We start from the raw sequence: 25,394 nt of genomic DNA on the forward strand, positions 1-25,394 counted from the left end.
GACATTGTGATATTTTTATTGAATTTTAATAATGTTTACTCTTCCTGGTTTTCAGTTTAATCTCAGGGTTTTAATTTGGAGAGTTTTTAAGCAGATTTGCATACATCTATGTATTTTATTTACGATATAGCATCTATGTGCATCAGTTGTTTAATATCCTCTATCATATATATAGCCTTTGGAAATGTTATTTTATGCAAAAATGACTACATTAAGAATTAATTAATTTAAATAATCTATGTAAATTTTGTCATGGAAAATTACGTAAAAAGCAACATTGTTTAGAAAAAGTAAAAAACTTTTGAATTAAAAAAAATACTTAAAGTAGGAATAAATAAGTGTAAAACCTCCTATCTTGTTAAATAAGACGCTATGAAAACAAATTATATTTTCTGTTCTTACTTAACTATACAATTGCATTTCTAAATTTTACTCTTAAAATTTAGTGCTCAACACACAAAATCTTAAATTACAAAAACAAAAAAGGTTTTTATCCTGTTTCCGTATAATTTGATTAATAAATACAAACACGTGCACATAATATGCCAATTCTTTTTTTTTTAATTATTTTTTTTTAATGAAAACGTCAAGTTGAGATAATTTTAGAATATTATTATCTTCATGTATTCAGAACATAATAATATATCGATGCTGAATAACGTTAGCTAGATTCTTTCAGTTTTATTCTCGGAAAAAAGTTCAAATTAAAAGCAATTCCCTACACTTAGAACTTCCATTCAATTAAGAAATCTAGTAAATTCAAAAACACGCCTGAATAAAATAATTCATCTAAAATAACCACAATGGCCGACATATGTCAATAATACATCAAATCCATCAAAAAAGTGAAAGTGGACTGCTCATTAAAACCATTTCTTCCAGTTATAGTCCATCCTGGAAATGTTAATTAAAGATTACTCGATTCACGGGTTAAATTAATTCCTACGCTTCTTTTATTAAAACATCAAAAGTTGATTTTCAGCAGACGATTTTCTTTCGAATTATTTTTGCCTCTTGTAAATGTTCTGACAACTTGTAGAAACACCCTTTGTCAACAAGACCAAGTTAAACATCTGTCCCTTCCGTCATCGTAGCTGTATTCAGATCAGAGGAAAAATACGTGCTACATATGTCTATTTTCTATGGGTCTCCGTTTCCATGCTTGACAGACGGAGTGATATGGAAAGGGACCATTTCCACTCAACTCAACTCTACATCACCATATCCACTCAACTGTTTCGACACCAAGTCAAAGATTAAGTACTTCCGAAAAAGGATTGACTTTCACTGTTTCCTGGTGATATTTAAGAAAGTTGCTGCTTTCAATTTGAAAGAAAAAAGAAGAAAATAGGGTAATTCGCAATTATTAGGAGGAAATGAAAATATTTTTTCAATTCCTTTTATTTTTAATTTTGAGATTGTGTTTGTTTAGATTTACAGGTTTTTTTCCCCTTGCCGTCTATTCTTACAAATCTATCTTTATCTGAAAGGTGATGAAATTTAAATAAATAAATTTAAACAAACAATTTAAAACCATTTTGCAAAGATAAGGATTATTTTTCTCATCTATTTAATTTTGCTAGTGGCGAAATAAGGGCTTTATTAGCCAATTAATGTATAATGTTAGTTATATGTATACAAGATTTTGTAAAATCAACTAGATAATTAATTTTAGTAGTTTTTGCCTAGAAACTTTTTGTCTTATTTGAAATTAAAAAAACTTCTTAACATCTTGTGTCTCAGTGTAAAACATCAAAATAAATAAACAAATAAAAATTTTTTAAGATTTCAAGAAAAAAGTTTAGTTTAAATATTAAAAGAATACAAAACAGTTGTGTAATAACTAATCATACTATATCAAAATTAAATATAACGCAAAGTAAAATATCATAATAAATAAACAAATATAATTCTCTGAAATTTTCTGAAAAAAAGTATTTTTGCGATTGTATTCGTTAAAATATATGGAGAATGCGAAACGATTTTAGAGCGAATAATCATGCGAACGAAAAAGAAAATAATAATAATAGTCTTCTTCATGGATTTAGCATCAAATTTCTTTAAAATCAGCCTTGAAAATTAAAAAAAAGATTCCATTATTAACATAATGCTAGGTAAATGAAATCATTGATAAAATTTAAACAATAATAATTTTAAAAAATAACTTTGCTAAACTTTTATCGGAAAAATATAATTTAGGCGAGCCTATTATGATGTATTTTTTAAAGTGTCTGCGTGTCCTAAGATGCTAATATTAAGCGTTAAAAGGGAGAAGCTGCAAATAGTGTACAGTTTAAGATAGAGAAATTCAAAAAAAAATTTTTTTTAAATATCTGCTATGCAATTTTTCCCAACTCACAGATTAAATCTACAGGAAAATTAGTATCCAAAATAATGTCTTGATCTGCCTTATTTCTTGATTACCAGATTTTTCTCAAATCGCAAATTATTGCTGTATAAAAAACATACATAAGTCTTAATCGACAAACTGGTTTTATTTAATAGTGCTTTTCTTATTGATGAATCATATTTTGATAACATATGTGTTTATTTCTCTCTCTTAAATAATTTTTTAATGTGCATATTTTTTTAGTTTATTTTTGACAAAGATTCTAAAAATATGTATTGAGAGCGGTCATTATAAAACACCCTAAATGTGTCGTGTGAATGCTGCTTACGGCACCCAACATGCTGCTTACGGCACATTAATTTGAAGCAAAGAATAATGTTTTATACAACAACTCACGCTTTTCATCGACATTGATTTCTGAACAAAACTTGTTCTTACTAACTCATCTAACTTAGAACGGAATACTTTATTTCAATCACAAGCTCTTTTTATTTTTTTTAACACGGTACACCAGTTTGTTGCGGTTCACATTTTGCAAATCCCTGTTTTAAATCACTGTTTTAAACTGTCCAACTTTTAGGAAAATGTTCTAAACTGTGCATGCATTCAATTTCATTAAAATAAAAAGTGAATAAATAATTAAATAAATAAAAAAACAGAATTTTACTTTGGAGTTTTCACTTAGTTGAGAGAAAACATGCGAATGTAGCACGTCTTTTTCTGTTCCGTTTCATTTCTTCTCTTTGGCGGCGTGACTTGCAAATTTCTGTTCGAAAAGAGTAAATTTATTGTGCACACATGGGGTCGGGTATGTATTTCCTTAACTTTCGCTATGTTAAGTGTTCGACTAACAAAATGTAGGTCAGGATGATTCAATGAAAGTGTTGCAAAATTTCGACAATTAATTTAATTGTTATGAGACTAGGTACGGGAAATATATCGGAAACAGTTCTTTCGAAAGTTGCGCTGTAAAAAAGTAAAACTTTTTTTTCTTTTAAATATTTAAGTACCTTAGTTGGCTTTTACAAAATTTATTGCATTTTTTTCCTACAAAGGCATCTTTCATTATCTCCGGTGATGAAAGCTCTCCAGCTGATATCCGCTTTTGTGTATAATTTTAGGAGTAGAGATTGATATATTTATTTAAAATAGTTGAGGGAGGATTCGATTTGAGGAGAGAGTATATTGAAATATTTATTTTAAAAATATGATATTTCAAAATCAATATAGACGTTAAATATATTCTTTACATTTAAAATAGGATTTAAAAAATTCAATTAAAAAAAATATAGAGATGAACTATCTATTTTAAGTTTAAAATTAGTATTTATATAAAATACTTCTTAAATACTTAAAAAGGAATAGTTATTTAATCGTAACAGAACTGGGCCGGTTGTTTTTAACCTGTGTTGAGTCTTTTAATACTTACGCTTTTTCACAGATACGAGAGTCTCTGAAATTTGTGAGATACACATAGATACACATTTTTTCGCATATTTGAGATACACGTTTTTTCACATATAAAGAGTGAAAGAAAAAAAATAGCTGTTAAATTTCTAAATATGAACTATTTTATCCTGGCTGATCATTTAATATTGAACAATTACAAAATAATTTTCAGACAGATGAAAGAATGGATTTGACGCAAGAATATTATGTCATGATTTTCTATTATATTGAAGCAGGGTTACATCCGGAAGAAAGATAGTCTACAATTAGCATCTGGAAATGAAAGCAATTTAATTCTACTGTTTTCAGATGGGTTACAGAATTTTACAGAGGTCACAATTCTCTTCAGGATGAAGAATATATCAGAAAAAAAAACTTACAGATGTAATTCCAAATAATCTGACTGTCATACGAAAAATTTTAATCGATGATAATAATCGCTGTACCTACCAAATGATACAGAAAGCATTTAACATTGAATCCGCCGTAAAACGTTAAATAATGGATGAAAAATCGCAAATGAAAAAAATAGCTTATGGTTGAGCTCCAAAAACAGGTGCATGTCAGAAAAAACTAAAAAAAAAAACCTAAATTACTTAAAGATATTCCTCTCCGTATTATTTCGAACTTGGTAACTATTGGTGTAGCGCACAAAATATTTTCTGACGTTCCAACAAGCCAAAAAAGTGAGGTATAGGTATTTAATAATGATATTAAACACACAATGGTGAAAAGACAACATATCATTAAAAAAATAATGCATACAGTTTTCTTTAGAGGCACAGGACTGATCAAAGGTATCAAGCTGAAGGAAGGAGAAAAGACAGTCACACATAATTGGTTCTCTAAAAAATGCCTTCCAGAAATTCTCCAAGAAGGGAATATTTTAGGACACCATAACGCGACAATACATCTTTAAATTCCGTAAAATAAGCTGTTGATTTTCTCAAACAAAAAACACTTTAAAGTTACAGTCAAATCTAGTTATGTATGACTTGACTATTTTAAAATCGGAAAAAGAAATTACCTGGACGCCGTTTTAGTTCTGGATTGATAATGTTCTTCCCCCATCAATTTTAAGAAACTACGGTGTTTAGGCATTTTATCAGCATCGTTGTTGGCACGGCAGCACGAGGTGAGCCTTGGACTTGTTTGAAGCATTTCTCGGTGTCATTTTCCTTGTTGCCAGGTCTTGCCATTTCAATACCTTGATTGTTTTAAAATCCGCTTTAATGGAGTCCATCCATAGGAGTTTTTGGCGTCTTTAGTTCCAAATAAGGCAATTTGTTCTTTCCTTTCATAATCAAACAGAAAATTACAAGACCAGCTAAATAAATAAGTAAAATTTCAACTTATTTTAGAATTAAAATGTTTTTTGCAGAGAATACTACCTTAAAACAATCATAACCCACAATAATTTCCAAAATCGGCTTAAAAATATATTTTTCAAATTCTAGAACCTAAAAAGTTATATTAATTTGCATCTTCTGAAAATTATTTAAATTTATTTTCAAGTCAAATAATTTGTTTTTAATGAATTTATAAAATAAGAATTGAATCGCAACTTAATCGTCTGATATTAGTAAATTTATTGAGTGATAATTCAATAAAAATTTGCATTTTACAACAGCTAAATAGAGTGAATTTGTTCAGAATGTACTTCTATTGACTCTCAAGTATTTCTTTGAAAAAAAGGAATAAATTTTTTTTTTGTCTACACCACGATTCTAAATGAAAGGTGAAAAATGATGTTTCCTAACTTGTTACAACACAACTAAACAGTTCAGTTGAGGGAGAAAAGGGGGATTTGATAAGAAGAAAAAAATCTAGTTTATCTCCAATTGCATTGCTTAAAAGAAACCATAAAATAAAAATGTATAAAAAAAAAATGAAAACTTAAACCAATGAAAAAAACGACGAATTAATTTAATAATATTACTGCAACGCTATTGATTTCTATGCAGATATTAATACTAATGTATTGTAAATATGCTTGAAATTTAAAAAAGGAAGAAAAAATATCCACTTATTTTAAATCTTTGATACTATTAAATCAAACTATTAAATCCAATATTAGTTAATAACACTTTTTCTGTTTTAAAACTTAAACTTTTAATGAGGGATGTCAAAAAAAAATTTTCCCCTGGTGAAAAATGAATCTTTTACCAGGCGAAAATTTTATTGGTTACCCGATCCGGTATTTTAAAATTTATTCGAGGTGTAAATATGAGCATAACGATATAAAATTTTATACATAAAAATCGTATTATTTTCCGTGAAACAAATATTTTACAAGATATATCCTTACGAAAATTATTGTGCCCCTATATAAATGAAATCTCGTGTTTTTATTTTTAGATTTTGTAAAAATAATTTTGAAAAAAAGTGTCTGAGAGAAATTTCGATCGAATGTTTGGATGTAGAATGATTAATGTAAAACTTTGCTATGAAGTGGAAACATTTGCTAATAGACTTTAAAATCAATTAACTCTTTTCATTTGCTCATTTGACTAATTTAAATTTTTCATTGTATTTATTAGTGTAGGTTTTATTAAGTAGATATTTATAAAATATTTTGGAAATATTTTTATTTTTAATTTTTCACAATGCGATTACTGAAAACACAATTTATGTGCTATAAGATTTACCGCAGAATAATCTTTTAAGCTTTTCGAAATTCAGTAAAAAATTTCTTTTTTTTTTTACCAATGTTAAGTTAATGAGATTAATATAAAGCTTTTTCTGTACTTAATTTTACGATTCAATCTCCGTATTCGACATAATAATTTTGAATCCTCAATGCATAAATTAATTCCTAAACTAAGTAGCAGTAAAGGATCAAATTCTGGATGAAAATAACGCGTATTTGAGTTAAGCAAGGTAAAAAACCTTAAAAACCCGACTGTAAGAGAACTTTTGCCAGAGTGGTTGGAATTGAATTTATTAAGTTATAACGAATTAAAAAAATGCTTTCTGATAAAGATTTTATTTAAAATTCCCGATGGCTATTTTTATAAGTGCTCCTTTTCAAAATTTAGCGTAAACCAAAATGTTTCCAAGTGAGTTTGTCGTTAAATTATAAAAAATAAGATATTTTCTTAAATAAAATTTTTTTTTAAAAAATCGTTTATCAATTTTTGTCTACACATAAATTTTGATTTCAACATGTACTTTTATTTGCTAATTTATTATGAAAGTAATTCACTTGTATCACACATTTCTACATTGTCTTTGAATTTTATACATTATAATTTTATTAACTTTGAAAAATATAATTATTTAAATATCATATTAATTCTGTTAAAATAGTTTTCACCATTATATATCTAAATTTGATTGTCTTTCAAAAGAAATTGAAAGACAATCAAATTATAGAAGACAGAAAATTATATGCCAAGAGAAGCGAACACTTCTCTTTAGCATATAATTTTCTCTGAATTAAAATTTTGCACAAAATTTCAATGTGTCGTACGAGTTATTTAGTTATTTTAACTTTGATTATTAAGAGACTGGAGAAACTTATGAATTTAAGAAACTACGTATATTACTGATTTTAAGGTTACGATAATTATGAATAAGGTTATATCGAATACATATGAATGTTACCCGGCACTGCAACCCAGGAAAATTTGTCGGGTTCGGGTAGCCGGTACAGGGTCTTGAGACTAAAAACTGGATACCATGTACCGGAAAGTAATTTTTTTTTTCGTGGGTCTGGTTAATAACCGTGTAATGAATATCTAGCCGAGTAAAGGGTAATTTCAGGGTACTCGGTGCATCTCGATTTTCAATTCTTTTTTACATTTCTAAGAGTTTTTCCAGAGTTTATAATAATAATTGGAATAAAAAGCAATAATATTTAAACTATAATGCCTGTGTGAATTTTTATTTTTTTGTTGAAATATACAAAATATTCTTCAAATGATCCTTACTTAAATTGTTTTATAAATATACTTTCTAGCACTCCTAATGCATGAGGTTTTGTCAGACAAAACTTGGAGTTTTTTTTCCAGACGATTTGAAACCCAACAAAATAACAACCAATTTTTATAAAAGAAAAGTTTTTTCATTTTATCAATAACGTATTTTCCATTATTTTCTATAACAATCTCTCAATGTTTTACAATTATTTGTATTCCTTTTCCGATAAAAACTGAATAGTTTTTCTTCAAAGGAAACCGCAAGGACGGTTTTGATTTCTCTTACGGAATGATTTCATTTGTTTATTTTTTATTTATTCATTTTTACTATTCAAATTATTCAGACACGAATAAAATGCTTGGAAATATGAATTATTTAAATTTTATGACTGCGGAAGATTTCCCTTTTCACCGTACTAATTTCTGCAGTGTTTGTTGAGCTTTAAGCGTTCCAAACATTCGACCTCTTTCTTGCCTAAATTATTGGGACTATATTTTTCAGATTGTGGTATTATTTTGAGAGTCGTTTATTCAGAGAAAGTACGTTTTCAAATCTGATTTTGAAATTTAAATTATCATCTGCGCAAATTAATTTGAATTATCCGTGCTAGATCAGGGGATACAGCGCTCGCCTTTCAATGCTGTGACCCAGGTCCTTATCCCAGCAATGGCTTAGGGATACGAATTCCGCACCCGGCTCGCACCGACCACAGTAATGATGTAATATACTCCCAGTGGTAGACGGATCATGAGTAACAGTTCCCTTGTTGTTAGACCAACCTCGGGAAGTTTTCGCTGTTTTCCTCTCCATTTAACGCAAATGCGGGTCAGTTCCATCAAAAAGTTCACCACGAAGGCTAGCTTGTCCCTATGCTTGATCCAGGAGTTCCCTTGCCTTCTGGGTTGGATTCATCGTTACAAGGCCACAGAGCTGAACATTGATAATTGCAAACTCAGAATTTGGTCTGATGTTCAATGCCGGTTATGAAATAAAATTAATTAGCATTAAAATAGAGTAGTCTTAGAAAGTAATAATCCGATTCATTAGATAAAAACTGCTTACTGTACACACATTACTAATTAGTCAACCATATATGAATTAGTTTCCTCCCCAGTAACATGTAAAAAAGGCTTCATCCTTAAATACATGGTATTCTTTCTTACGGATGGAAATGAATATGATGTATTATATCTGCTATTAATAGAATCTTTCAAACTTGTTTTGTCTTTTTTTCACGAGTTTATTAAATGATTTAAAATTTATACTTATTTTAGGAGAAGAAAATCAATACTTAAAAGTTATGGGATGTCATTTACACTTTATCTGAATAAGTTGTTAAAATTAGCTCTCACATTTTATACAGCTTACAGACTACTAATATGAAGTAATTTGTTCAGCAATAAGCGTTCTTAAGTTCAGTTATTAAATAAATAGTACACTTAAATATTATATAAAAACACAAGTGTGTGAGCAATGTTAAATATGCCTTTAATCACCTTTTTAGTTTTTACAAATAACTGATAATTCATTTATGTAAATAAACTGATAATACATATTTACTAAACGCGCCCGTATCTTTCCAAAAAAATAAATTCATGATTTTAATTTTGACGTTTTGAAAAATGTCTTTCTATATGAGCAATTTGCGTTAAAAGAAAATTCACATCGGTTTTCGTCAGTTAAAACAGAAATATATATAAATTTAAAAAAAGAGAATCTAAAAACAGACAATACTAAATTACAATATACAATACTAAATTGCTTACTTAAAATTGATAAAAAGTTTAATAACCTTAAATTTTTGAGAAAAGTCTCTAGGCGAACTAAAAGCTATCAAGAGGTATATCTTTCAAACAAATGAGGTGAAGCTGGCTGGTAATTTCCATTCGGCTAGAGGAGCCCTCCCACTTTGCCAGCATCCCTCCTAAATGGGTTTGGCGGCATCATACATTTTTAATTGATGACTATTTAGTCTAGATTTCTTTATTTATTTGATATATTAACTAGATATGTTTATTGAAATTTACTATAAATAGGTACATTAATTAGTATAACATATAAACTAGTATAGTTTAATTATTATGAATTACTTATAAAAATTAACGTGTAAATATGTGAAATAAAAACGAAATCGTTCAAATGATGGAATTCTCTTTTGTTCACAACTCAAGAATTTATGAGATCTCTCTGCTCCCATATCTCAAAAATAAACTCACTAACTTAATGCATAACAAAATTAAGAGTGAAAAAAAGAATTCTAAAAACATTATCAAACAGCAGCGGTCGCCATAGCAACGCATGCAATGGCAACGCATGCGCACTGTTTACTACTACTCTTGATTATTGTATGTAGTTGAAAAGTGTGATCACGTCATCAAATCGAAACCAAGATCCATTTTGCCAATGGGTCTTTTTCCAAATTATAGAAGGAGTTAGAAAACAGTTACGATCATTTTCTGTATAGCAAAGTTGTCAACTAATAATATTGAAAATAATCAAATTTAATACTATATATAATAATCAACGAGATCAGCGATTAAGAGTCTATAAAATAATTTTGAATTCCATTAATCAGCTAATTATTCCCAATATCATCAATTTATTTGTCTACTTCTTGATTTAATGATTTATTAAACATTTCACTTTTGTTTCCTTCATTAGTTTATTTATTGTTTAGTTTATTCATTGATTCGGTGAATGATTGATTCACTGATAAAGAAGCTTGAGCAAGATTTAAGCGTGTTCGTTAAGGCGAGACCAATTACATTTTATTTGAAAATCTTATTTGTGCTTCTCTTTCTTAGTTACGGATCTGCATCTTTGTATTCCAGTTTTTTAGATGTAATTTAATACTCTTTATAAACAAAATTTTGTTAAGAATAATAAAATCACGAAGAAAATAAAAATGAAATATTTTTCTACATTCCAAAATGGCGAGAGATGAAAGCTTTTAAAATAAGAAATAACCAAAATTTATTCATTCTAATGAAGTAGTTTCGTTCAATTTTCAATTCCTGAACATATGTTTATATGAAGTATATTACAAAAATCATATTTCTGAAACGGACATTTTATTACGCATACGTAAGACATAAAAATAAGCTAAGAAGTTAAAGGTATTTAAGAGCTTTGTTGTAATATTTGTTTTGTTTTCCAGTAACATTGAACTTTCATTTTCAGTCGGCCTGGAGTTATACTCCGAACTATTATAAAATCACATGAATAGAAATTTTTCTAATATGTTTCACGAATTAAAGGATAAAATAAAAATTTCTTTCTTTTGTCATTTTGAAGAAAGGAACAACGTCTGGCAAATGTGTTTTTATTGTTCTTTTTTGCCCTTGAAAATCCTTACTACTGTAAAGTGCTCGGAACACTACTGACATAACTGTCTTATTTAGTGCACACTTGGCAAAGACATTGTTCCTTTGTTTCCGTTTTTCAATCTATTGCTTAAAATTTAAAGCTAATTGAAAATACTTTTCGAACAATAAAAATAAGTAAACAAATATAAATAAATTTCACATTTTTTATTCGTTTCTATAGAAATCATGTAATCGTTTGCTGGAAAAAAAATAGCTTGAAAAAAAAAAGTCGTTTGCTGTTTGCTTATGATACGAAATTGCTTTCATCTGTTCCAGCTAAGCGTTGTGTTTGATCTGTAGAACACGTGAAGACAAATTAAAATTATTTGAGAGTGTTCATTAGTGAAATGTGTATCGAAATCAAGGAAGACAAATATTAGTTCTACTTCAGTGCTCGTTTTTGGCAGAAAGTTGTATTACTAGACTTTTTTTTTTAATGAGGTCAGTCCATGTTTTTTTTTTCCGTCCGGTATCTGATCAATCGTTTTCACTTTCATACTTCAGAAACTTTCTCCGAACCATCACAACCTGTTAGTGCTTTATTGAGTAATTTGAAGATGGGTGTAGTGTTGGCGTGGGAAGTTCTTTGCGGTATTGTTTTGATTTTGTTTCAAGGTAAGTCATCTTTAATTCGTTTTAACAGCTCTCGGATCAAGCATGTAAAATAAATTATGATTCGGGAAAAACCAGATAATTTTTGCAAAAGTGTTTCTAAAGTTTACGAATTATATCAAACGAAAGAGAAAACCATAATTCATTTAACTTTCAAGAAAATTAAAGAAGGTATAGATCATCAGCCTTTAAGAAAGACAATTTCTTTATTTTTGTCGAAAGTAAAAATATACAAGGTTGACATTTTTAAATGGAAGATAACAACTTTCGAATTTCTTTTATGATAGTTTTTATGTTTAAGTTTTTTTTTAAAAAAAAAATGGCTAAAAATAAATAAAATACGTTAAAATAAATAAATAATTATAAGCCCCCATAAACATCGGCCTTTTCAATGTACCGCTATTACAAAAAATAAAAACTAGAAAATTATATTTACTTAGTTAAAAAGGGAGAGAGAAAGAAGGTTTCCGAAAGTAAAGTATAGAAGATATGAAAAAAGTTTTTTTTCTTTCAAATAAATAAATTAAGGACTAAATAAATAAATAAAAGCCAGAGAATAATATTAGCAAAGTTAGAAAAAATGAGAGAGAGAGAAAGAGGCTCATTTTCTATAACATAGTATAAAAACATAGAAAAAAAATCTTTTCAAAAATGAAACTAAATAAGATTAAGTTAAGTTAAAGAAAAAATGGAAGAAAGTTTTCAAAAGTACAAGCATAAGAAATATAAAAAAATAATAATTAAAAAAATTAGGAAACAATATTTGCTAAGTAAGAAATGGAGAAAGAAAGAGTTTCGTTTTTTAAAGTAAAAACACGGAAGTAAAAACAAACAGGAAAAAAAAAACAATAATTTCAAAAAAATTAAAACTGGAAAATAACAATACTTAAGTTTGAGAAAGAGAGAAAGCTAGGCTTATTTTCTAAACTATAAGTATAAAAAAACATGAAAAAATATTTTTAGAAAATGTTTTTAAAAAAGGCCAACATAAATTTAAAAATAACACGACATAGATACAGAAATAATTAAATTCTTTTAAATAATGAAAAGAATTTTTTTATTATAGATTTTTGAAAACCGATTTCATCATAAAAAGTTTCTAGATTTATATAATTATTTATAATTCAAAAACTTTTAGTTATTAACATAAATGATAAATGTTGGAAATGTTTACAGATATCATTAAATAACATTACGTAGTTAAGGTTTTAAAATAAAATTTGAACTATGAAGATTTGTTTCTGAACAATAAGTAAATGTTACAATAAGAAGCAATAAGAAATGAACAATGAGAAAAATACAGCTGTTTCGTTAGTATATATAGTTAGTATAAAATATAGTTACTAATTTCATCAGGGCACAAATGTAACGTTCTGGTGGGGTAAATATAGTATGTAATCATAACCCTCACTTATTATTAGAAAAAAAAATTTCTCTTTTTAAATTGCCTATAAAATTTGCAAATTTTTAAGAAAAATTCCGTTGTCTCTCACAAGCAATTTGTAAATAAAACCCTCTGAATTTCAAGTATTATTCTGAACCTCCCCCCAAATTCTCAATTATCATGATTCCATTTAACAAATTTCAAAACTGATCACACAAATTTATGGTTCGTCACCATTTCACAATAATCCATTGAATCATAACTTGCAACGAATGTCACTTGAAATTAAATTATTATTTTCTTCATGAAACAGTGCTCGTGATTTATGAGTAAATTAACCGTCGATAATGAAACAGTCACAAAATTTAAAAAGTATGGAAATTATCATTGCGTTTCACATCAAGTAAAATATCGATAATTTAGATTATTATAATATAAAATAGAAATAATTTTTGACGACAAAACAATGTTTTCTTAAAAATTATCAAATTGTAAATTATATTTAAAAAAAAATGCTCTTTTCATTTTAACACTTTAATTTATCCTTCAGTTTGCCCTATAAATTAATAAAAAATTATTAATTAATTAATAAATAAATTAATGTTTATGATGAAACATATATTGTGTAATCTAAAGTTTGGATTATTTACTATTAGTTTCTTTTGGATTATTTACTATTAGTTTCTATTAGTTCTTATCGAAAAATACCATTTACATGTCACAAATACGTTTCAAGAATCTTTCAAATGTTACCATAGAAAGCGCTTGTGAGCACGATTGTGTTCAGATTCTGAAATTCTAAATTTGTTTATTAACTTATAAAAATTTAAATTTATGAGAAAAATATAGTGTCTAATTTATATGCAAGTAACATGATTAACTTACAAAAGAAAATGTTAAAAAAGAAAATTACATTTTCTCCACTTATTTATGTACATAACTTAAAATTTCACATGAAACTGAAAGAAATTCGATTCTTCTGAAATTGAAAATTAAGATTAAATTAAATTACATCGTTAAAATAACTTAATATATAATTAATTACATGTTGCATCACCCAATTTTCTACTTTTCCCTTTTTACACTTTTCTAATAATTAAAAGAAAGACACTTTATAAATATATGTTTTAAAAAGGCTTAACCTCTTGTGAAGAATAAAATATTTTCTTTTATTTTCCTTTATATAATGAAATTTTGTAGCATTTGTTAACATTGTCAGTCACGAAGTTATATAAGAAAATGCAGATAACCATGCGCATGTATGGTTGCTTAGCTATGGATGTGTGAAAATTTCTCCAAATGATTTTAAGATTTTAAATTTATTATATTGGAAAGAGGGGGTTTAGCCCCTTTGTTCGTGATCGTTCGTCAACCCCGAATCTGATGACGAATTCTTTTCAGATAAATTTGCCCTCTATTTTCTCCTTATCCATGTTTAATACCCCAGTTTTTATCCCTTAATACCTTTCATAGTTTAGTTAAATTATATTAAATGTTAGGTCTCTACTCGTTGTCGCTCGTCAATTCTCGATACTCAAAATAGGCAATTCTCGGGAGCAGCTCAACATGTGTATTTAAGACAGCGAACATAGCTCAAAATGCGTTTTTAAGAAAATGAAAGTAGCACAAAATGCTCATTTCCAAATGCACCAGGAATTTTGCTTAATTTTTTAAACTCTAAGCAAAATCATTTCGGAGCTGGCTGATTATATTATAGATGTAACTTTTCGAACGATCTTCTAGATCGCTTAATGATAAAATAAGTGGTATTTAAAAATCAAATTTCCTACAACGCAAATTTACTACCAATGTTATAAATCTATAAGAACCAGCGACAACTTTTTAAACAGAGCTCTGTCTTTTCAAAAAATGACAGAGCAAAAAGAAAATTCGACGAATGTAATTTATGAAATTGAAGGACATAAAACAACAATTTTATTTGGATTCATTGGTTAATTCTTTAAAAAAAATAGCAATACTCGAAAGAGAAATTTAAAAAAAGGAATCAAATGCTACCTCCATTTTTTGAATAGCTATGTATTTCTTAAATACGCTTTTTGAGTTGTGTCCATTTTCGTCAAATATTCATTTGAAGCTTTTCTTAAACGCGCATTTCGAGTTATATTCATTTTCTTAAACACTTATTTTAAGATATGTCCAGAATCAAAAGCTCACCCTTGATATGAATCTTATCAGAGCGAAACTGCAGGCAGTTTTAGTTTTATCCAAGCAATAGCAGACTATAAATACAATTTAAGGGTACATTGCCAATAAACGATGTGCCGCAGTTTTATGTCTTTGTGATCCTTGAAAAAACAAAAATCTGGTGGCAAACTCTCTCCTTCCCTCCTTTAATATTTTCGAAGTACAGACGCATCACGCAATCGTGACTATCACAAAATATTTTAAAGCCATTTACCATTTTAGTTTGAATTTCATCTGACATGACTTTTAGAATTAAATTGATTTCTAAAACGAAGTAGTTAACCATAAACTTCGCATCAGCTTTACATTTGTTTTTCTTTCCCTTCATGCTTTGTCATTGATGCACAATAAAACCTTTTACAAATAAAATTTCGGTTTTTCTGTTAAAGTTAATCTCAAATATTCTATTCGATTTTGTTGTTTGTTAGTCTCCTAAACACACATGTATGTCAATTTTTACTCATCACGTATCATTTGTGACTTTTTTTTAGACAGAAACTGAATTTAGGAAATTTGTATTTAAAAAAAATTCACATAACTCAGATTTTGTCCTTTCGATGTTAAACCCAAATATAAACAACTAAACCAGAAATGTTTTTTTTTTTTTTCCTTTTCTTTTTTTTGTTGAACTCTTATCATAACCATTTCCGAGAAAAGTCCCGGACGAGCCTTTCTAAATTAGATACAATTTACAGCAGATATGTCTCACTAAAAGTAGCAGCTCAATTAATAGAAAGCTCTACCCCTTAAGGAAAAGCGCGAAATATGGCTAACGAGGAGAAGGATAATTTTATAAAGTTACGTCTTAAGAGCGATTTTAATATTCTCATTGTAAATAATGGATGGATTTTTTTAATTGTCTATTTTGATTTCACAGTTAACAAATTGAATTAAAGTAGTGGAAGAAGTAAGATCATCATTTAAATTTTTCTTATTTATAATCAACTTCTATTTCAAATTTTTATTAAAAAGTTTTTGTTTTAAACGTGAGGATACTGTTGTCTTCTTTCCCATTTCATCGTTATGATAAAGCTAAAAGGTTTACAAATTATCAGTACTGTGCAATTTTAAAAAAATTTTAATTTTTAAATTATAATTTTTTTTTTGAATATCACCAACGTGAAGCCTCTTAGAGCCCTGGGCTGGGCAGATGATCACTTTCCTTACATTTGATGGGTTAAAACTCAATTTTTAGTTCAATGGTATATTTAAAATAAAAAAGAGATCCATTCCATTTATTTTTATGTAAAATAAATCCTTAAAGAAACGATAATTAATTTAAGTGATTTCAAGTACAAGCTCTTTTTGTTTTAATTGATCAAATCTCTTAAAATCTTGTTTAATAAAGATGTGGACTCTATCTGATCAACTTTTTCCATTGTAATTTGTATTTATTTTTTGTATCTCTCATTTACACACCGAAGAGCCATTACATTATGACCACCCTCCATCTATAACAATGGGCTCTCCCAGGTTTTCATGGTTTCTCGTCCAGGAACAATGTTTTCGTGGGAAACATTAGGACCCATAATCCTCATAGAACAATCCCTGACGTCTGTAAGCTACTTGAACATAGTTGCAGACCAGGTTCACCCATTCATGGCAACAGTTTTTCCTGCAGGGGATGGTGTTTACCAACAGGATAATGCACCATGTCATGAGGGTCGAATCGTCATGGATTGGTACGAGGAACATTCCAGTGACTTTCAAGTCATGTCTTGGCCCCCAAATTCATCTGACCTTAATCCAATAGAGCATTTGTGGTCCTACTTGGAAAACTAAATTCATGCTGCCACGCTACCCCCTCGCAATGTGAGGGAATTGTTGGACCAGTTGGTGAGCGCTTGATACCAGATATCTCAGACTACCTATCAGCACCTTGTGGAATCAATGCCACGACGGGTGCTATCAGTTTTGAGGGCTAAAGATGGTCCTACATGTTATTAGCAGGGTGGTCATAATGTAATAGCTCTTCGGTGTTATATTAAGTAAAATAACCATATTGCATTAAAATGGGGTTGCCAAAGAAGGATTGAGAGATAGTCCCTATTGTTAATTGACGAAATTTGATTGCGAAAAGCGCAAAATGATGTCTGATTCAGAAAGGTGCGACCCGGACTTCGGAATCAAGGTGGTAAGGGTATAGAGTGACTCTCTAATCGGGTATATTACAGTGCAACTTTTCAAGCGTTCTCTCTATATATTGAGGTATCTAAACGATAAAGTGGTATTTAAAAAACAAAACTCTTCTAACGTAAATTTGTTCCCTTTATTATAAATTTATAAGATCCGTGGAAACATCGTAAGAAGAATTATTAACTTTGAAAGTCTTTTAAAAAAAGACAACAAAAAAATGTACTAAGTGATTTGTTCAAATATTACATTACAGATTTATAGGAATTCATTGGTTAATTCTTTATAAGAAGAAGAAGAATCATAAAAGAAGTCTGAAAAGTGGAGTTAAATGATATATCCCTTTTCTTTACGCATTTTGAGCATGTCCATTTTCTAAAATGTGAATTTCAAGCTATGTTCATTTTCTTATATTTCTCACATCCTCACGATGCGAAAGGCACCGTAAAAAAACTATTCAAAAGCTAAAAATTTTTCTTCTTTTTTTTTTTAAACTATCAGTATTTATTTTCTTTTTAAAAAATATTATAAAAATTAAAGGTATAGCTGCAATTGTATTTAGTTTTCATTTATTGTAATTAATTAGAGTATTTTAGATTTTAAATCCCTGTCTAAATAAGTGGCCTATCACTGTCCCACAATTAGTCCTCATCTCAGAAAGGTAGATTTTAATCTACCTTTTTAATAATTTTTTTTTTTACTTTATTGTTTTGCGACCAATCTTTAACTTAAGCCCACAAAAATTGTATTTAGCACATTTCTAAAAATATGCGCAGTCACAAACTATGCAAAACTCTAAACTTGAAGGGAAGATCAGGTCATAAATTATTTTCAGCAAATTCTCTTGACATTAAAAAATTATATATATATTTCTTTCATTTTCAGCAGGTCTCGCAAAAAAAAAAAAAAATGCACCTTAGGTCCCGCTTGCACTCAGTTCGTTCGTTACAAAAGTAAAACTTGAACACCTATCTATAAAACTTTGCTAAACTACTAAAGAGTGTCATGCAAAATAATAATAGTTTTTAATAATTATTTAATATATTGTTGCCTAAATAATCTTTTTTATTGTAAGGCAATAAAACTATATTTGTAAGGCATAAATATACTCCCCATTAATTATGCTACAAAATACGGAACAAAAACTTTATTAATCAAATAATTTTTTTAAATCTTCATTTAAAATCTTAATGGATTGGGTGCGCCTCATCAAAAATATTTTTTGAACTGTTCAGTAGTCAACCGGAAGATTAGGTTACGTCATTTTATGTGTATTTTTTGCTTCATATAGAACTACATAAATTAGCGAAACTAGTATCTAAAATTATAGCACCAATTTATAAAATTTGATGCAAAATAATAATCTTTTTTAGTAATTATTTATTATTATTCAATCCATTGATGTTCGAAAATATAATCTTTGATTTGTAAGGTACATAATCTTGAACAATCGTTCTTATATTCTTCTTAGCAAAACGCACGCATTTTTTTTTTATTGAAAAAGCATCTATTTTCACCACATGTTTCTCAACAAATACTGAGAAAATTTAGGACATTTAAAAGAAATTCGCTGTATTTGTCTTATCTTGTCAATTAAGATTTTCACATTTTCTGTTCTTGGCAAAAGAATTTGAGTGGCAAAAATGGTAAAAATGTGGAAGAAATCAAAAGCGTCCTTTCTACTTTCTTTGATGAAAAACCATGTGCTTTCAATGCAACACCCGATGTAGACCAATATGTACTCCAAAGCTATCTTTTTTTAAAAGACAATTTTGGGTAAAATATCATTTTTCTATTTTTTTGTATCAAATGAAATTATGAACTTTTTTTCTTCCTCAAACCGTTTTTATGTTTTGTTCCTACGTCAAATAGAAAAGATTTTATGATGATTTTGAAAAACATCGTCAAACATCTATCAATGCGGCCATCGTTAAGTAAATCGTGGTATATATTTGTCAATGCAAAAAGCATGTCGTTGAAGAATGTCGCTTACAGGTATCCAATTAAATCTGAATTAAATCACTTGGTTAGGAATAAATGAATAATCACTTCACTTCTTCTCGAGTTGCAAGTACCCAATTATATCTCTTTTGTCTTTTTTTTCTCATGACTAATTTTTTGGTTATCTTCCTGCATTCTAAAATGCAATATCTTAAAATATTTTAGTTCAAATTACTTGAAATTTTGTATGAATGCTTCCTATACATATGTCTAGAGCAGGGGTTTCCAGCTGGGGGCCCGGGAGCCGCATCCGGCCCGCGAAACCTTTTCTTGAGGCCCACGAACTAAAATATATTAGCTGCCATTTTTTTGCGAACAATTTTCGTAAAAAATATATATGGGTTTAAAATACTTTTCTCGTTAATTAAAACCCAATCTCTTCGTTTCTGTGAAATTTAGCATACCAACACAGCAAAAAAAATTTTTTTCTCAGGTTTTGCATCCAAGAAGATATTTATTCAAATACAAAAATAATCGTGTATGTTGCTCTTTTTTATTTCATTTTTTTGTATTTTGTGAATATAATTTAGCATGTGCGTATCTGAAATTTTCTCGAAGAAATTCCCCAATTTAACTTTTTGAAACCACTCATTTTGGACAAAAATATTTACACACACATTTGTAAATTTTAAATTTAGAATGTAAATATCTATTCTCTGGTGGTTACAGCAGACAAACTTCAATTTTCTCATTGAATATTTTGTGTGCTACTATGTAAGTTTTAATACCAACCTTTTTAAAGTTTTATATCTTAACAATTTGGTATCACATTAATTGTTTAATACATAGGTGCACATTAAAGTTATTGTAGCCCGAATTTTTATTATTTATTTTACATTTTTAAAACCATTATTACTAACATTTTATTTTTAAAAATCTGCTTCCTATTTGAATTTGTAATTCAATACTTTTGTTTTGCGCAACTTGGTAAAAATCTGACAGAAATATTTAATGTTACTTCAAACATAAAAGAGTCCTACACAAAATTTTGATAAAGTTGCGACCCGCCATTTTATTTGTGTTTTTAACTGTGGCCCCCGGCCTCATATAAGTTGGAAACCCCTGGTCTAGAGAATAGAATATGGATTAAATAATTAAACGATTATTTTATATTTTATAGCCAAAATGAAAATAATCAACTGCTATTTTTGGCCTATTTTGCCAAACAAGATTCGATATTTTTAAAAAAATATCTAAGCTGTCAAATGCTTAGTTTATTTCTTAAGTTGAGTTTTTATGAGTAATATATAGCTAGAATAATGACGAAAATTATAAATTTTGACAAAGTTTTATGATTTTGAAAAAAAGGTCTAATTTTATCTTTTTTAACCAGTTTTCCCCATATCTTTTTTAAAAGAATTAATATTTTTTTTTTGTATGGACATCATGTTTAAGTACAACACACACATAAATCAAAATAAAAAACTGTAAATTTCTAAATTTTATCTCTGAAGATAATGGTTACCTAAAATAAGTAAAAATATGTTTATGAAATTTTTGCTGTTTTCGTAAGTTAAAATATAGGGCTGTGGAAAATTTTGCAGGAGTTGGAGTTTGAAAAATTGAACGACTCCGGTTATTAAAATGTTAGGGGAAAAAAGATTTTGATCTTATGAACATTATTTATAAGTATGTAAACGAAAATTTTATTTGAATATATTATTATACTATGACTCGAATGGTTATTATAACAATTATTTAAATTATTAGTTATCAGAAACTTAATTAATCACATTTGAAATAATTTATGTTTAAACGAACTTTTGAAAAAAAAAAACACTGAAAAGCAATGAAAAAATTGAAAAAAATCAAACTTATTAAATGAATTAATAATATGTTATCGTTTAATGCAATAATCCCAAAACAAAATTTATTTAGTTAATTTACTAAGTTAAGCTAATTTACTAAGTTAATTGAAAAATATGCGAATGAATTCTTAATAGTTACTTAGTTCATGAGTATCCACTATACAATTTTTTGTCATAACATTTGCAAATATATGTGCGAGTGTTCGTGGAAAATGATTGATTTGACTTTGAACAAATTCAATATTTTGTAAAAATAAATTTTTTAAAATTATTTCTTTAACATTTATATTTTAATACAAACCTTAATTTTAATAAAGTGCCTTTTACTTTAATTGTATGCATAAAAAAATAGAAGGAAACGAATTTTAAATTGAAAATTAATAATATTGGTTCTTTCCTTTAATTTTGTGGACATTTTAATTGAATATTAGTATGTGTCGGATATTTCAACTGCCATTTGCACAGCGTTGTTTAAAAGGTGTTTTCAACTTCTGCACTTACTGCAACCAATTTCTGTAAAATAATTTGCTTCTCAAAGAGTATCTTAATATGCTAACATTAGCAACAAAAGCTCAAAAACGAAAATTAGAATATGTTTCCCTAGACCCCAACAAATAAATTCTTTTTTCAATTTAAAGCACTAAAACGATACTTATAGCAACTTTTTTTATAAAATTAAAACTGAGAAACTCCGCTGTAAGTAAAAAATCATGTTAGAACTAATTTTTACAATATTTTTCCTAACTTCTTGCTATTTTAAAGTATCATAAAAATTAGTTTTATGATTTTAAAGGAAAATAGTTCATGTGATTGAAGTTTCCTTATATCGAAAGTGCTGAAAAGAAATTTTTATTGTTTTTCTCATAAAACGACCTCCATTTTTTTCTTCTTTTTACTTGATTATTTTTAAGTTTTTGTATATCGCATTTAATTTCCATCCACATCTAACTGTAAAAAAAGAGTTAAGTGCTTCATTACATTAAATAAAGTTTATTTATTTATCTTAGGTGAAAAATGCTAATTTTTCTAAATAAATAGGAGCAAATTACATAATTATTGTAATATAATTAAACTTTAAATAATTAAAATTTGCCATTCCGAATGCACAAATTTAACGCTATACGTTCAGTGAAAAAAAGGAAAAGAAAAAAAACCTAACATTTCGAATAACTTTTTTGACTTTATCTTTTCATTTCCACTTAAATAAGTCAACATTTTTCATAATTCGATTTCTCAGAAACTATTATTCTTTAAATTAATGTAAAAATTTATATACATTATAATTCAAAATTTTTCGATTATTTCTAAATAAAGCAAAAATTATTAAAATTTTTTTTCCCGCAATTATCTTTGGACTAACAAATTTATAATTATGTGCAATTTTTTTTTTAATTTGCTTAAAGGTATGGCGAAATTCGCAAAAATTAAAATTAACCGACCACAGTGCTGACGCGAAATATCCCCAGTGGTAAACGGATCATGGGTTAGAGACTCCTTGCCGTCAGGCTAACAGTGGGAGGTTCTCGTGGTCTTCCTCTCTGTGTAACGTAAATGCGGGTTGGTCCCATCTAAAAGTCCTTCACGAAGCCAAAGTTTCTCTCATTACTTTATCCAGGAGTTCCCTTGTCTTCTGGATTGGGTTCAAAATTACAAGGCAACGGAGTTGAACATTAGTAGTCGTAAACCCGAAAATTGGGTCGGCTGTTCAACGACTGTTGTAAAATAAAATAAAACTGCGACTACAGAGCCGCGATGGCTCAGGGGATAGAGCATTCGCCTTCCAATGAGGTGAACCGGGTTCGAGTCCGGGCGATGGTTGGTCGATACGAATCCGCAACCGGCTTGCAGCGACCACAGTGCGGACGCGAAATATCCTCAGTGGCAGACGGATCATGGGTTAAAGTCCCTTTGCGTCAGGCTAACTGTGGGAGGTTCTCGTGGTCTTCCTCTTCATGTAAAGCAAATGTCCATTAAAAAGTCTTCCAGGAAGGAAAATTTCTCCCATAACGGAGTTCCTTTGTCTTCTGTATTGGGTTCAAAATTACGAAGCTACTGCGTTGAACATTGGTAGTTGTAAACCCAAAATTTGGGTCTGCTGTTGAACGACGGCTATTAAAAGGAAATGCAGCCCTTCTCTATATTTTGAAAGTCAGAAATACAAATCCGCAGAAAAGAATTATGTTTATTCACTGAAAGTACGTTACTGTGCCTGATTTAGTAACTTAAAATATCGTCTTTCCAAACTAATTAGCATATATGAGATCACCCACTCGAACCATTAAGATTGAGTCCTAGTACGTAACAATCCGATTATTAAATCGTAAGTTATTCTGTTTTTTTTTCCTTTCTTCTTTTTTTGTGTGCTTTATACAGTCGGAATTTGTGCTTTGTACATATGTCTAGAATTATTTATAGAACACTTTATTTTCATTCATTTAGTTGAAAATTCATTCCTGGCAAGTTTGCTTTATATAGGTAATGGAATCTGATTATTTGGTATCGTCTGCCAGACAACTTTTGAATTCATTGCGCGCGAATATTAGAGGGATTCACTTGAAACTGATTTCTTATAAACGAATGTTCGTTATATTTTCTGAAAATTTTTATACAAGGTAGAAAAAGATTTTGTAAAACAGTTAAATAAATTTAAAAAAAAACGCACACAGTGGAGAAAAAAGTCTGCGGCAAAATCACAATTTAGGAAAAATGTTTCGTGTAATTTATAAAATGTTGTGCACCAATCTTCTTTTAGGGTCATAAAAACTGTCGGTCATTAAAACTGTCAATTCGCGCAAAGTTAGCTTAATTTTGCTTGAGGATTATGTTTATTTTTATCACTAGACCACATCAATGTAAATTGAGGATGCTTTCCGGTTTAAAACTTAAATAATGTAATATAAAACTGATTTAATTAAATAAGCTAGTTATAAATCTAGTTGACGTTAAATACTTTGGAAAACAACGGTTTCACTGACATACAATCTCGTGAATATTAAAAATGAAGAGATTGGGATAATGTATTGATAATAAATCATACTTTTTCCAAAGGTGAAATTTTTTACATCGAATTCTTCGAAAGTATTGCATTTAGACAGGTACTAACAAGTTTTCAGAATTTCTACTAGATAACGGCACAATACACATTAAGAGCTAATTGCCTGCATTAGCGATATGTGGCTTATCATTATATTTCTCATATGTATAAGCAAAAAACAACGAGAATGAAGTAGAAAGTCGTAGTAAGTGACAGCTCTAAGTTTTAATCAATTATATGCTTGTCTGTTACTTACAGCAGGCATTAATAAAGTAGCAACACTTCAAGTAAGCTTTTGTAAACAAGCAACTTAAGCAGTTGTTAAAACATATAAAAAGATTAATAATTTGAAATGATTTCCAGAAATAAGCAATTTGGGGCGGAGACCTAGCACTGAAAAAAAAAAAAACACATGCTGCAAGCAAAAAAAAAAGAAGAAAAAAACCCACAAAATAATAGTAAAACAGAATCGTTGTTTAAGAATTTTATTGCTGTAGTTCATTTACGTCGCACTAGAGCTGCACACTGGGCTATCGGTCTGGGAAACATCCCTGAGGATGATCCGAAGACATGCCATCTCAATTTTGATCCTCTGTCGTGGAGATGGCACCCCCGCTTCGGTAGCCCGACGACCTGCACTTTACGGTAGAATAGTTCAACGAGGACCAATACCGCACATCCTCGGTCCCATCGCAGACTAATCCAAGTGGTCACCCACCCGCAGCCAGTGATGCTTGACTTTGGTGATCTGCTGGGAACCACCGTGTCTTAACGATCAGTCCACTGCGGGATTTAAGAATTTTATAAAACGCTGTATAATAGTCATTGTTTTTAATTTTAAGAAAATAGTGAAAATTGTTTGAATGAAAAGTTTGCTTTAAGAAATCGAAAATAATATAATATCCAAAGTTATTATTTCTTTTGCAGCAGTGAATGCTACGGTGTTAGATTTGGGGAAAATGATGTCCCTTAAAACTAATAGAAATCCTTTAGACTTTGTCAACTACGGAAATTGGTGCGGACTTGGAGGGAGTGGAATTCCACTGGATCACATTGACAGGTAATCTAATAATAAATTCACTTATTTATTGTAAGTTACTTTAAGAACTTCTAAATTAAGTTTATAAATGCA

General features: G+C 28.8%; 1 protein-coding gene across 3 annotated transcripts in view; it reads left to right on the forward strand.

Annotated features, from left to right (window-relative positions):
• The first annotated feature begins 1,212 nt into the window (after window positions 1–1,212).
• The window catches only part of LOC122268305 (basic phospholipase A2 pseudexin A chain), a 35,405-nt gene continuing 11,223 nt past the window's right edge, over window positions 1,213–25,394 (forward strand). Inside the window, exons 1-2 of one of the 3 annotated variants that reach the window (XM_071183414.2) lie at window positions 1,213–1,352; window positions 25,190–25,322. In XM_071183414.2, coding sequence (XP_071039515.1) covers window positions 25,222–25,322 — 101 coding nt within the window. In that variant the 5' untranslated portion in view covers window positions 1,213–1,352; window positions 25,190–25,221. Of the gene's footprint in view, window positions 1,353–3,063; window positions 3,159–11,589; window positions 11,701–25,189; window positions 25,323–25,394 lie in introns of those variants that run through there. The other 2 variants (XM_071183413.2, XM_071183411.1) reach the window with 2 other exon arrangements.

The sequence above is a fragment of the Parasteatoda tepidariorum genome, chromosome 3 (genome assembly GCF_982258835.1).
Source record: "Parasteatoda tepidariorum strain Cologne lab strain chromosome 3, Ptep-v5.0, whole genome shotgun sequence".
NCBI classification, from domain to species: domain Eukaryota; kingdom Metazoa; phylum Arthropoda; class Arachnida; order Araneae; family Theridiidae; genus Parasteatoda; species Parasteatoda tepidariorum.